This window comes from Polyodon spathula, chromosome 7, assembly GCF_017654505.1.
Source record: "Polyodon spathula isolate WHYD16114869_AA chromosome 7, ASM1765450v1, whole genome shotgun sequence".
Classification (NCBI taxonomy): Eukaryota; Metazoa; Chordata; class Actinopteri; order Acipenseriformes; family Polyodontidae; genus Polyodon; species Polyodon spathula.
In genome coordinates this window covers 18,048,597-18,063,932 of record NC_054540.1, presented here as the reverse complement: position 1 = coordinate 18,063,932, position 15,336 = coordinate 18,048,597, and the positions used below count along the sequence as shown (strand labels likewise).

The 15,336-nt window shown below is 37.2% G+C and overlaps 1 protein-coding gene across 1 annotated transcript in view; it reads right to left on the bottom strand.

The window, feature by feature from the left end:
• LOC121318286 (FYVE, RhoGEF and PH domain-containing protein 6-like) overlaps positions 1–15,336 on the bottom strand; it is a 35,899-nt gene that overhangs the window by 4,004 nt on the left and 16,559 nt on the right. Inside the window, exons 4-20 of the mRNA XM_041254797.1 lie at positions 14,455–14,525; positions 14,314–14,344; positions 11,833–11,984; positions 11,276–11,432; positions 10,692–10,779; positions 8,956–9,006; positions 7,915–7,973; positions 7,755–7,826; positions 7,600–7,668; positions 6,638–6,721; positions 6,122–6,201; positions 3,471–3,570; positions 3,202–3,348; positions 2,867–2,969; positions 1,824–1,948; positions 1,528–1,656; positions 303–445 (exon numbers count right to left, since the gene is read on the bottom strand). Of these exons, the coding sequence (XP_041110731.1) occupies positions 303–445; positions 1,528–1,656; positions 1,824–1,948; positions 2,867–2,969; positions 3,202–3,348; positions 3,471–3,570; positions 6,122–6,201; positions 6,638–6,721; positions 7,600–7,668; positions 7,755–7,826; positions 7,915–7,973; positions 8,956–9,006; positions 10,692–10,779; positions 11,276–11,432; positions 11,833–11,984; positions 14,314–14,344; positions 14,455–14,525 (1,661 nt within the window). The remainder of the gene's footprint in view (positions 1–302; positions 446–1,527; positions 1,657–1,823; positions 1,949–2,866; positions 2,970–3,201; positions 3,349–3,470; positions 3,571–6,121; positions 6,202–6,637; positions 6,722–7,599; positions 7,669–7,754; positions 7,827–7,914; positions 7,974–8,955; positions 9,007–10,691; positions 10,780–11,275; positions 11,433–11,832; positions 11,985–14,313; positions 14,345–14,454; positions 14,526–15,336) is intronic.

The following is a 15,336-nucleotide window of genomic DNA, read 5'->3' as shown; positions in this document are numbered from 1 at the left end:
GTTTACAAGAGACACTTAAGTCTGCCTTAACATCTTTTTCTTTTGCTTATATTGACAGAGCAAGGAAGTCTAAAATGTTGGTATTCAAACTGCACTTTAAGTCTCAAGTGAATGCACACACAGCGCGCAAATGCTTACAAATTATTTTTGACAAATTATTTTTTGTTTCAGCACACCATGATATTATACAGTACCTTTACTGGATTAATCACTTTGATACTCGGGATATTGCGTATCGTTCAGGTTTTAAATTACACATTATAAAATCAGTTAATTGTGTCAGGAATACAATTACAGCATACCTTTGGGCAGTGTGAGGTTCATCTGCTTTGAAGATGTAAAACAAGGTGTTTTTGTGATAGAGCTGGAATTGTGGATTATGATCAGATCGCTCATCTTTCACACTGAATCCTAGCAAGGGTTGGCTCTCTAAAGCAGCCACATCCTGAAAAATATATAAATAACATTTTTAAAAAGCTGCAGTTGTTCAGAAACACACAAATATTTAAATTCTTTAACTCAGGACCGTCAACAGGGCTTGTTGAGCTCCACAGTATGGCTCTCTTGATTTAGAGGTGAATGCTGGACATATGGTAGTTTTTGTTAGAAGCCAGTCAAAGTGCAAACAATAACTGTGTAAGTATTTAAATATGCAGTCAGTTTAATGAGCATAATACTGAAGCTCTGTGTAGTCCAATAAAACATTTGTATTTATTTTTTTTTTAATACATATATACAGCGGTCCAGATAAGCTGTGTAGCTGCCGTTTTTACGCATACGAATTACGCAAAATTCGCAAAACTTTAATGTGTCAAAATGCGTATAACAATTTTGCTGCACAGCTTGTCTGTCTCCCCTAAAACTTCCACTAACAACTACAGCTCCCAGAATACAATGGCTTCAGTTACTAGGAAACTGTACACAAGAAAAACCAACCCAACAAACATTATCCAATCTCTGGCTAGCCCAGTTGTCTGCAGCCAATCATAGTAAGAATAAGAAAAAATCGAAACTACACAGGCTGAAGCATAAACACCCCAGTCCAGCTACAAATCCAATTGAAACCATTGTCAGAGGCAACCAATAAAAAAAGAGTTACCTATAATATTAAACTGTTTATAACTTATTAATGCATTTCCTTATTTATTTATCCGTATCGTATTATATTGAAGTCTTAGCATGTTCACCGAGTTTAAGAATTTAATGTTAAAATAAAAAGTAATGTAATTCATTTGCAGAGTCTGTGTGATACCTCGAAAAAACATGCGTTGAGCTTATAAAGAACCTGTGGAACACACTGGTGGTTGTACAGTAGTTCAAAGTAACATTGTAACATTGCCTATTCCATTACCATTAACGATTGTACAGTATTTATCGAGATTACTCATGACTTCGAGATAATGTTGCATTTTACGCCCTGAAAACTCTCTGTGTTCAAATTAGAAAGGGTAAGTTACTCCTAGACCCAAAACCTTATCTGGAGCGTTGCACATACATAAACTTTCCAAGTATCTGTCAATGGCTTACCTCGCTAGCAGCATAGGTGTATAATACTTTGTTCTTGATGACAAACCATAGATGTTTCCATTGCTTCTTATTACCCTTGGACCTGTACAGGTAGCCACTCATAGAAGAGTCTTCAGTGCTTGCAGACACCTTTAAAAAAAAAAATAAACAATCAATCAAAGCCATTGCTTGAATTCTCTTGTTCCTTTATGGCACAGTTGGTGGGGTTATAAGGTGGTACACTATATAAGCCTGCATTAGATTTCAGATGCAAGAGCAGGCAATCAGGCAAATGGGAAATGTATGAAGGGGCTTACTTCTTTCAGGGCGGCTGGGATTTTCTTTTGCTTTCGTCCTGAAGGAATGCTATGGAGAACGGAAGACAAGGCACTCGATGGAGACTTGCTGGTAGGGGACAGAACTTTGGGTGAAGATTGTTTATCTAGGTAAAGGAAAACAAATATGTAACCGATAAGTATGTTGATCCTAAAACACATTCCATTTTACGTGGCTAATGCTGTGTGTTTTATAAATCACAGTTTACATGAGGATACACTTTTCCCATTTCCTGTCTCAGAAGCATGGTATCAATAGTCACACTAGCAAAACTGTGAAATTAGACATTCAAATTGGATTTAAGGTATTTAGGCTTGTAAACAATAAACTGCATGCTTGGGAACAGTTCCTAATGCCTATATTTTCTTTCTATTTATATATACTGTTTTATTTATATTTTACTGTATTGTTTATTCATTTAACATTGTATTTAAGCTGATCTAAGTTACAAAAAATAAAAAAAATAAATTACATACAATTTCAATTAAAAATCAACCCTTAAATTCTGGCATGTGATTGGTTAAAACCTGATCACATGACCAAAAATAGATCCAACTATTGACCTTGTGATGCTGCTTACAGTCAATTTTTTTTTATAAACTCCCTCAAATTATGCCATCACGCTGAGCGTCCTTCCCCCGACACACAACAAAAATGAATTACAAAATATACTACAAAACAAAGCAAACACTAAAATCGTCATGAAAACTTTGTGTTTTCTGACTTCCTACAATTCAAACAAATCTAACAACTCGACCATGTAAATAAATACAACATTTACAAACTCAGACTCCTCCAAAATTTCTATGCCACAGTGAGAAAGTTGACTGATTTATGAATAAATCTGGACTGTAGACCTCGGCTTATAGTGGGAAACTAAAGGCTCTTCGGGAAGGACTATCTTTACCTCCTGCGGCTTTGGGTTCAAACTACAGCTACCTCCTGCAGCTTCAGGTATTATAGTCCCGTTGATACCTATAGTTCTTATGTAAAACTGAGAGCCAGATATGAAAATATAACCCACCATTCTTCTGAAGCTCTCTGAAGCAGTGATCACAGACTCTGGCAGGTTGATTCTTGAGGTATTCAAGGCTGTGTTTGTTTGAAGAACAGCCTTGACACACAATCTGAAGAGAGAGTAAAAAGGAAAATGTTAGGAAAACTCATATCTATAGACTGGAGAGATATTACTTTACAGGGGAGTGCAGTGAAATTTCAAGAGCAAAGTTAAACGTGATTTACACAAAAATGCAGGTCAACAATGAAAAGTAGTGAGAATAAGCTCGCTGGGTGTTCATTAACCCATTAATCTAAATGCATGGTTTGCTCCTTGTTGACTGGATCTCGTATTTCACAAACCTTCCCACAGGCTCTGCAGTGGTGCCTCCTCCAGGTGACAGTGAACTCACAGGTACAGACCATACACATGGTGGCCCTGGGGTCTGGGATCCAGATGGGAGCCTTGGATCCAAGAGGGGTGTCGCTCTCCACTTCCACTGGATCAGCCTGAGGAACATTTTCAACCTCTGGTTACAACCTGGGAAATTGTCTAATTTAATCTCCAGCATTTAAATCAATTAACAAGGTAAACGCCACCATGTAACACATACTGTAGTCAACTACCATACCTCTTCGCTTTTGCTGGCACTAAATGTAATTCTCTTCTTGGTATAGTCATTAATTGCTTTTGAAATGGCTTCCAGCCATGCATCCCGCTCTGTGGCAGAGCTGCATAAATACAAAAAAAAATACAAATTTTAGCAAATCAATGACAGAAGCTAGGACACAGAACAACATTAGTACAAACAGAGCTGCCATGGTATATATACACTATCACAGCTTATCTATTGCTGCTTTATTCTGAGGGAGCACTAATGAGCAAGAAAAAGTCTGTACTCCGATATTGAAAGCCTTTGTTAAGAACTGACATGCAAACAGTATGTGTTTTAATAAATACCACTTAACATCCCACGTATAAGAATACTTTATAGTGGTGTCCATAAGGATGCACTGTAGACTTTCAATTCTCAAGTACCAAGTTTCATTGAAAAACAGCTTCACATTTGCAAAGCTATTTATTTCAAACACATCCCCCATTCACATCTTATTTATAACCTAGCCACTACACAGACAGAATTGTCCTTCTTCCCCTCTTCACTTCCAACAAAGATACATCTATTTTTCTTAGCAAACTGAAGATGTTATCGTTTCTTTACAGGCATCCTGGCGAGAGCAAATAAAAAGTCAGCAAGTGCAGGAAGGCTGGCAGGAAACGTAAAGTGACCAAGTGACATTATTTAACAGTTTCCATGGGGAGTGGCCTGATTTTTTTTTTCCTGAATGTGTTTCACAATCCAAGTTTCTATGATGTACAAGACTCTTGTGATTCTCCTGATTGGATGAAGGGACTGTTTCAGACTCTGTTCCCCACCTGTGTTATATACTTGTGCTTACTATGATTTATATGTGTTTATTGGGTGAAATGCTATTCTGTGAACACAAGTGTGTTCAGAAAGCTGCTGCTGCTTTTAAATCGCCTATTTTTGCAACAGTGTGTCATCTTCTTGTGAGGAAAAGGTGCCACGCTACAGCACAGTTTTTTTACATAGTGCCACATCTGTTACTAACAGCCAAGCTGGAAATGGGGAATGCCCTGACAACAGTTTCATACCGGCAGACCAAACTTTAAACTGGACCTATTGATTGCAGAGTCAGTAAGAGAACACTTCCGATACAGACTGTTGCAAGATATCCAAAAACAAATGAACGGATTCATTCCACTGGTAAAGGCTTCTTCACAATGTGAATTTCTGAGAATTTTGGCAGCAGCACACAAACTGTTTATTTTATGTTACTTTTAATTATAAACCTCACAGTCCATCCTAGTAAAGCAGTCAGTATACCATTAAAAAAATAAATACCATGCATGTGTTAAATCTAGTTTTAACTAATGACTTTATACTAATAAAATGCAGAGTTTCAGTCTGTAATGAACTTGTATCATCTATTGGACAAATTAACTTTGTTTTTGTCTTTAGTACATTTTTTAAATGCAACTTATGTACTAAATGTTTTCTATACAGTATATGTACTGATATATGAATTTTATTATTGGCAGTGATCCATTCATTTATCATCCCTTTCAGTGTTGCAAAAAAGCGTTTGACAAATAGGTTACACCACTTAAAGTGCTAGAAATTAATAATAATAATAATAATAATAATAATAATAATCTCTTCACGTTAAGAAAAAATAATAATAGTATTACATATTTTAAAAATAATAATTCAGGAGCTGCATGACCACTGTAAACCATCTACATAACAAAACCTAGAAGAAATGAGTCTCACTAGTTTGGCAGGACACAAACTAGCCTTGCAAATGCACAGTCCCCAGTTCTGAAGTACCTCTTGGTACCCCGTGTCTGTGTGACACAGAATCCTTAGCCAACATCTCTGTCATCTCCACTGACACAACACCAGAAGCATCTGCCACATGGTGTTGGCAGAATGATGAACTAAAGACCATTTCACTGGGCCATTCTTTTCTTTGAATGGAACAATAACCTGGCTTCCCACTGTGTCAATTATTAAAGCTAAATTCTGCTTGCATGATACGTCAAAATCAGAACTGTAACGTTTCCTTTAGAAATTCCAGTCCACATTATTTTATTGATCTGTTATAATAAGTAACAGCTTAATTAAAGCAGTAGTTTGAATCCTAGTACTATATTGTAGCCTGCAGCAAGTCTATGCCTATTCTGTGTTCAAGCTTAATAACTGCATCTCTCCAAACATAAATAAGGTTTTCATGACCAGTGAAGATCATGAGGATGCACTGTTCTGCAGACTTTACTTGTGCTTTTGTTCCATCTAAACCATTCCACGTGACTCATGATTAAAGTTATCCTCTGTAATGGCTCAGTATTACAAGATGGATCACAATTAGCATACAATGCGTTTCACAGAAGAGAGCTCCTTCTGTAACAAAGTCTGTGTGACCCCTCTTCACTATGGTGAGAGTTACTGAAAGGATATTGTTCTGTGCAGAACAAGAAGTGAAGGTAGGAGAATGCTGCCATTTAATACCATGTATCAAATGGGCGTTTGAGTTCCCTGGCAGGACTCCAGCCAGAGACACTGTAGTACTGGGACTCAAGGCACCAAGGCAGGGATCTAGTGTTCCAAGCCACTGCACTGGCAAGACTTTATTGAACAAATATTTCATAGGGTCTCGTAAATAAAGGCTGATCTATTGATGGACAGCTCCAACTCCATACCTGGCTGACAGAATAAACGAGCGTTCCACACTTTCTATGTTCAGCTCATTCTGATAGGCTTCTTGGGTTGGTTTGCTAACCTGTATGAAAGGAAAGGGATTAAGGGGCATGTTCTTATAATTGGCATTTGACGTTTAGTGAATCACTGGAAAATGAGTCCTGATCACGTTTTTTTAAATGTTAAAGCCTGTTTTAAGTTCTGGTAACTAAAATAAAGAAAACACAGCTACTGACTCACTATTTCCTGACCAAGAGGGCCCTGTGACCACATTGCCATGTGTTTCAGTCCCATCCTGGTTGCGCTAAAATCAAGAATATATTGGTAAAGAATGGTGATTTATATCTACATTCAATGTCTGTGTTGTATCAATCTGGATTATATATCTACTACTAATATACTACTACATTTCTATATCTATGACATTAATCCATATATTAAGCCATATGCATTTTGCACAGTTATATCTAGACCTAGCCATGTAAGTGGTGGGGAAAAAGAATAAAAAATGGCCTTACCTTCATTCCAGCCAACGACAACATGTTGTTTAGTTTATACATTCCAGACTGTACAGGGGTGGTATACAACAGGCCATCATTAAACTGAAAATTATAAACATTTAAAAATTACCAAACTATACCGTTCTGTGATGTAATACAGTATAAAACCTACAGGCCAGCACAGACACAATAAAAATGTGGTTCAAATCAATACTGCACAATGGTTATTTTTATCTGATGGCCAGTATGAGCAATGAGTGCAGGCAGCCTCACCCCTGTTGTCTTTGGACAGCTATCCATAACCACACAGCAATTGGCACCAGTATTAACATAGCAGAGAGACCAGCCTGGAAATCATGCACTTCAAGTCATTGTGATTTGGACATGGGAATTTAAATATAACAATCAGCACATTAAGACACAACATTAATTACAATCAATCCTGCAATTAACCAAATCTGTAAACAATAAATGCATAGACTGTGCTCTATAAACAGTGGAGGATCTATACACATTTTAAATAAACCACAGATGGCTCAATTTTTACCACTAATGCATTTAGACTTGCTTCAATTCAATTTGGACACATTTAATTTACCACATTGTTTTTAAAGATACTAACTCTTAAAGTCCAAATTAAAATCTCTTCCATGTTGGGAGTTTATTCATGAGGACCCAATTTTGACTACCTAACACTGAATATCTTATTAAAGCAAAACCCCATTCTGCCAAACACTGACGCTATAAAGTGTTCACCTAGACCTAAATACACACTGGAAGAACAAAGTCACGGTTTGAATAGTCTTTCAGTGATGCATGGTAGGATGGGCTTCATCTGTAGCAGTGAACTCCTGAAGTGTACAAGCAGCATGGTTTCTCCCACTCTGTTCTTTATAATAAAGTCTATTTCCTGTGCACAATTCAACCTTAAAACTGTTTCTTACGACACCTGCTTCCAAGAGCAATGAGGCGGAACTCACCAGAAAGAACAGTCGGGGCTGCATGACTTTCCGGGAGAGCTTCATCAGGGTTCCTTCCTTGAGAAAAACCTGGCCAAGTCAAGCCACAGAGAATGTTAATGTTGGCTCTGTATACAGGGCAATATAAAAAGAACAAGAAACAAAACCACACTTACCCTTCCCGGCTGAACAATCTCAGGGTGACCGTTCAAACTATACTGGATCTGCATGAGCTTCTGAAAGTTATCCTGTGGGGCAATTACAATGACATGAGTGCACCAAAGAATAAAAGGGTTCCCAAGACTTGGAATTTTCCATTATTATTGTTGGACTTACCCCTTGTTTCATGATGTCATTTGCATGATTGGCCACTTCTATGACAACGATAAGAGCAGCTGCATGTAAAGGAACATGTTTAGAATGCGTTGGTATATGTAAAGGCAACATTGCAACAGCTTATTAGAATTGTTCATTTAAAGTTGTATTGCATCTTCAGAAAATTACTCCATAACAGCCAGCATAAAACCAAAGACAACTCTGACGTTCATTCATGTTTATTCACAAACTAACCAGAAAATACTGTACACCACACAGTCAGAGTAAACCATTAACCCACCTACAGTAGGTAAAACTGGGGTAAACGATGGTAGTTTGTGCGACCACAGCACAAGATAAACCAGTCAACACCAGGTAACTATTTTAACGCAAGTCAAGTGCCAAGCAACATATACTTCATTAAGTGTGGCTGTACACGTAACAGGTTTACCATATGTAAAGCTAAGCAGTATTGCTCTTATAAAGGTTCAGATAGCTTTAAAATGATGGTAGTGTGTCTTCAGGAATGGCTGGATTTATATCCAACAGCTAACTCTTTTCTTAACTGTTGTATATAATTATCAGGACTGGGATCCTAGTGCCTTGTGTTGCTGTGTGCTTGCTCCGATGTGTTCTTATTGAGCCCACAGTTAAAAGAAATCGTTTCCATGTACAGCAAGGTGAAGACCTGTATTTCAATCAAAACGTGTGGTTGATGGGTCAAAAGTCTTAGCTATTGGACTTGTATCCCCAACTACGTCATTGATTGATGTTGTGAAACCCCACCAAGAATGCTTTTCTAATCGTTCTCAATTCTGAGACCTGAGTGAAGCTGCTTGCTGTGTCAGTCCTGATCAGCTCACAGCTGTATGTAGTGGACACAATGCCAGAACAGAAATATGGAAGCCCACTCATTGGTCATTTAGCAGAGAATACTTCAGTTAGCAAAAAATAAATCACCAATTTATGTCCATATTATATTCCACTGGAAAGGGACAGTGCACACATTACAAAATGCAAAGCTATGGAAAATAAACCAGAAGAATGTAGTTTTTGCAGTACCTTGTGTATCTCTATAATCTGTGGAATCTGCAATGAGGTTTTTCAAGTAATCTGCAAACACAAAGTACAAGTTTCTGGTAAGAAAAAGAAAATAATAATTGTAACATTCACAGCACCTAACATTACAATTTCATTTTAGGAATAAAAATACAATAACTATTTTTTGACTACATGTTATATAATTGTGTGAAGTTTATTTAATTTAGTTTATGTAACATTATTAAGGCTTTTTTGAATGTAGTTTTCTTTGCATTCATTTAGTTACAATTTGAAACTTATTCCACTAGATGGCAGTTCTGCTACTTGAGGACGAATGATCAGCAGTTTAAAAGGATAAGCTACAGTACAGTATTTTCACAGAATGAATATTCATACATTAGCAAATAACAGCAGACTGTTCTATCGCCAAATCAGTTTTCTAGTGTGACATTTTTTTTTTTCTAAAACGTACAGACAATTGCAGCCTGAAGTGTCTAAAAGCTGGTGTGGTAGTCCTATCTTTAAAGGACACCCCTTGGATGTCTGTTTCCTGATCTCCCTGCAATTCAATATGATCTACCATAAAAGAAGTCTAGACAGCTGTACTGTAGTACACACTATTTTGCAGAGATCAGATACAAGGCATGGAATTTAGGGTGAAAAAAGCCAACAGAAAAGAAATAAAACAACACAGAGATGAAGTGCCAGACCGTTCCCTGTGCCAATATGTAACCTATGGAAGAGTGTTCCCTACAGATGATTCACTTATCTCCTGGTTAAATTAAAAAAAAAAATCTTACTGAGACTGCTAAAGACTGATTGTTGACAAAATATGCACACACCTAAAAATAAAAGGTGCCCTTCATAAAGCTTTGTTTCTTTTGTCTGGTTTTCCCCTAAAGGTCTTTCTGTATTGAGAGTGGGCAATATCAGTAACATTCATTGCATTTTTATAAAATTAATTAAAAGTAAAAGAAAACCAAAGATTGGAGGATTTGTTTCAGTATAGCTCTATTCCTCGATTGCTTGGCAATTAATGGGCATGGTATAAATATCAGGGTTACACCTTTCCACAGGAGCTACTGTCTACACGGCATGCATATATTAAGACAGAGGCTAAGGTAAAATAACTCTTGTGCTCTACTTCTGCTCTACAGAACTGCAGTTATGCTCTAAAAAACCACTATGATTCCTGTGGTAGTTTGTTTTACAACTGGTTTCAGAACAAGCGTCTATGACGTAAAATATGGTCACGTTTTCCTCAGTGACAAGTGGTCCACCCACATCTGGAAATCAATGTCTTGTGACTATTTAAACTGCTTGTGCAACTCAGTAAAGGAAGGTGGTTTTTTTTGTTGTTTTTTTTTTTTTGTTTTGTTTTACTTATGTTTTATTCAGCTTATGTTTATTTCATATTGTTGTATTGAACACAAAAACTCCACTGTTTTCTTTTAGCAAATATAAACTGTTAATAAAAAACAAGAGTGTCAGAGAATTGAGCTAGATCTTTCACGGACAGCTAGGACTCAGACCTGACATGGTTTTGTTATATTTAAAAAAAAAGGTGATTTCCTTAATACTGCTGGTGTTTAGCAATACTGGTGCCTCATGCCAGGGAAAAGGGAAAAGGTCAAATCTGCCTCCAAAACAATGATTTAACACCATTAAAGTAGGAGATAGCTTTCTCTTCTTAGAAATGCAGCTTAATCCATTTTTGTGGAATTATAAGATGCCTGCCTGAGGTAATGAAGTGGTACCTGTGAGCAGCAGTCTGTACTGTGGAATTCTCTGCACAGGTTTTAGCAGGTAATGTTTGAGTGCCAGGCTTGCACAGCGCGGGCTCATCTGAAAGCACAGAAAAAATGATATGATCGAGAGCAACCCTTCTGAAATTCAAAAATGTTTAGTTTAATAAAAACTGGTACAAACCCACTGTTTGCTTAAATGATCTCTACAGAGTGTTCAAACACTTAATCCACAGGCAACTGTTGGCTGTATTAGTGTACAGAATTAACATTTTGTGGCACAGGGTGCCTCATTAGGCTGGTTGACAAAACAACATGTCACTGGTTCTCAACTCCAGTTCACCAAAAGAGCAAGTTTTTGGCTCAATCAGGAACTAAATATAATGTTTGAAGCAGTTTCAACAGCACACAAAATACAGCACTCAGAAACAGTGTTTACAGACAGAGTCCCCAAGGAGGGAAATTAGACCTAGTTAAAAATGTAAACCTGGACAGACAGACTGGAGCCTGTAGTGGAGAACCACTGGTATATACAGCCTTATTATATGTCGCATTATAAAAGGTAACCTTCATCATAACGTTATATTTGTGGTTACCTCAAACTCCTTCACAACTCCAGCAAACACAGGGTTCTTCCTGCACTGCTCATCCAGCAATGCCACATTCTTATCAAATTCTTTGATATACGTGGAATACATTTTGAGGTATGGTCCCTTCTTCACAAAGATGTCAGCTATCCTTTGATTATCATTCCTACAAGAACCAAAACATACCACTTAAACGAAACAAACAAAACAAATACCAACACCACACAGAAAGGTCCAACTGAAAACAAATAAGGCGCTCCCCATTATAAACTCTGCTGGTGGGAGAATTAAGAGGCTGCATTATTTGTGTTCTACTTTATAACTAAAGGCAACAAGTGCTGGTAGAGTGGTTTTATGGGACCAATGACAGCCATGACCACAGTAACCAGTTACGTGGTATAAAAGGGACACGTTATTCAGAATTAAGGTAACTTTCTTCATGTACCTGTGTGGTTAGTGCGCCTTTATTCTCAGTAAATGTGAAAACTCCCCTTGTAATCAGCAGTGTTAGCGCTCCTGAGTTTGCAGGAGCATGTGACCAGGAGTACTGTGACAAGGATGTTTACCAGTGAGCCATTCGCTCCTCCAGCTCCCGCAGCAGGTCCCGGTTCAGCTCATACAGCTGGGGAAGGTAGTAGAGAATCTGGTTCAGTATCCGGTCCTCAATCACAGGCTTCCCAATCTGCCGGGAGGCTTTAGCCACAGCATCTCGGAAATCCTGCAGACAGAGAAATAGACCATGTATCTCAAGGACAGAAGTTTTAAAAGGTGATATTTCATTAAAAAAAAAAATTCTTTTTGGGGGTGGGGGGGTTGGTCAGTTTGTTCTCCTGGCAAATCGTGTAAATGAGAATACAAGACAGATTCAAGACATTTATAAGTGCATTATTTTGCACAAGCAATATTCTAAAGAATCAACTGAACTGGAGCTCGCTCACTGCTAAATTCATGGCATCAGAGGAATTTAGTGGAGACCCACATGCTCAACTACCACATCCAGTGTCTGGGATATAATTCAGCCATGATAATAAACACGGACGCAGTTCTTGGATAGAAAGGTATTTACCCTTGGCTCCTAAACTTCCAAGTTTTTGCTCACATGGTCTAATTTATAGCCGGAACTCAGAAACACACTCACAACCACTGACATGTAGAACTCAGTCACTGGGGATCCTAAAAGATTAAATGAAACTAGCTGTTCTCAACATACAAACAAGTCTGGTATGTTGTAACATACAGAACACCAACAACCTAGGCTGCATCTTTATTTCCTGGTTATAGACCGTGGCAGCCAAAAGTATATCTACCACTATGGCAGCCAAAACAACTGCATGGTTTAATCAGGGATAAACAAACAATCTTACTCTGATCAGGACAAATCACAATCAAATGTGTATCTTACAGTGCGACTGAACAATCTAGAGCAAGCATACTGCAGACATATCAATAAGAGTGGCAAACTGGCACCGCTATAGAACACATGCCATTCTAGATGACAAAACTTAGCCTTGGCTCTCTCCTCAACTCATCATCCCTGGAAAACTTCCAGTTAAACCTGCACAGTGTTGCCATCAATCAGAAGCACAGAGAACCAGGAGGGAGATTCACAAAGCCACTTACTAAAATTTATCATTTTCTCCCATTGAAGTTACATAACTTTAACTTAACCTCAAATTAAAGTTTGAGTTGTTTACTTCTAGTTGTGGAACATTAACAGATGGCAATGTGCTGACACTTGAGTAAAAAGGCTTGGTGAATTTTCCCCCCAAGTGAATTAATAAAATGACCTATTAATTTAGGTTGAATGAACATGTTGCTTTAAAAAAAATAAAAAATAATGTCTTATAACTTGATTCATTAAAATGAAAACCTGAATGAATCTTAATTGCACAAACGCTACTGTTTTATTCTGTCCCTTAATTTAATAAATCAATTAATTAATTGAATTACAAATTTTAGCAGTGTGCTTCTAAGCAGCTGCCTTAATTTTTTAACTGGATTTGTTGTCCTTCCAATCACTTAAAGCTCAGCTGTGCAACGGTAACAGATGGCAAATGCTTGAAAACCACCAAACAGGTGGTTGGCTAATGCACGTCTCCGCCTACTGCTGAAACGTAAACCAAAACACAGCACCTCTTCACTACTCTGTCCCTTACCACAGCTGAGGAACCAATACGAACAAAGCACTGAATGTTAATCAGGTTCACCTTGGTTATTAAGCCTTACTCCTTTCATGCTCACATCAGTTTATAGACCTTCCCAGGAAACCAGATTGGGATTTACATACTACGCATACATTTTTCTTTTTTAACTTTCAAAGCAACCACAGCGAGATGTTAAATCCCAAAGAAAACATCCTGATGAAAGCTCTCTGCTGTTGTGGTTCAACAATACCAACTTTGCACAAAACTTACAAAAAAAGGAGCAATTCAGGAGGCTCCTATTACACACCTGTCATTAAACGGAAACTCATTATAATATTACACCACCTGTCAGGTCCCAGGGGTGGTGACACAAGACATTTGATCACTTTACACTGGATACTTTTTACTGTGTGTGTGCACTCATGTTTTGAATGAGGACTAAAAAGATGATTTGCTATAAAATGCATGCAAAATATATTAGTTTTTTTTTCTTGCAGTGGTTCAGTAACCTATGTAATGCTTTATCATTTACATTCAAATGCAGTGTATGTGCAATACTGCCATAGACATAGGCAACATAGGTTAGATCAGCTAGTGTCTTTATATTAGTGAGCACCAGCACCATAAAGTTCAGCCGTATAGTGCCAGCTGGTTCTTGCTTCTTTATAGGCTTGTCTAGTTCCATATGTCTGACAGGAAACTAGAACAGAAGAGCCACTTCTGATCTCATGTAAAAACACCTTAACACAGACTCGTCGTCATCGTCACCCCCCCGCCGCCAAAAAACCAGAAAAACACACACACACTACGAGCCATAGCAATAAGAACCATACAGAGGACTGTAAACTCAGAACTTTAAAGACAATTTAGGAATTGTATTTAGAGTAACAAAAATATACTTACAATATGAAGGAGTTTGAGAACATCCACAAACCTGTTAAAAAATAAAAAATACAATAGAATATATATATATATATATAGCTCAAAGAGCCAGCTGCCCTTAAATAAATAATATCTCTTTCTAGAAAAAAAATATATACCCACACTTTCTCTGAACTCATGATCTCCTTGGCGATGTGGACAACTTTCGTGTTCTTGCCTCCTAGCTCATCATGCTGCAATTGAAAGAAAACCGATTGCAACCACCATGTATATACAATTATGATTCTAATTCAATCATCATAATCATTATTACTAGAGGTTGCGCAGGTAGAAAAATCCGGAACCAGGTACCTAGATCTTTTTCGGTAATTACAAAAAAATAAAAATAAATAAATCACATATATTAATGTCTTAATGTGCATGATCATATTTAAATATTATACAGTACAAAAACATTTAGTCCCTTCAGATCTGTAGACTAATGTAAACCTTTTCAGTACTTGAATAATAATAATAATAATAATAATAATAATAATAATAATAATAATAATAATAATAATAATAATTGCCTTCTTTGCTAATTTCTTATAAAGACATACATGCATGTTGTTCATCACGGTTTTCTTTTGGTTTGACAAGTTTTCAAAACTCTCTGGAAACGAGTAACCACCGCACTGATAAATCAGTGAAATTGGCGGAGTATGGGATTTGTAGTTTTTATTGTATGATTAACAGTGCATGGACAATGAACACCATAAACTACATTCCCAGAGTACATTACGATTGAGATATGAGAATTAGAGTGTGTGTGTGTGTGTGTGTGGTTTTATACTGTCAGCTAAAAAAAATAATAAAAATGTACCTTTATTTTTATAGTCAATCTTTAGGAATATTTAGTGCGCCCAAATTAAAAATTTCGTTCGCACAAGCACATTTTGTTCTGCGCTGTTTTTTTTTTTCCCGATTTAGTTCTTAAGAAGAGTAGTCGCCACAGTTCTTATTGTGTTCTTATTATAGGTGTACTTGCCGCTCACTGTGTGTTAT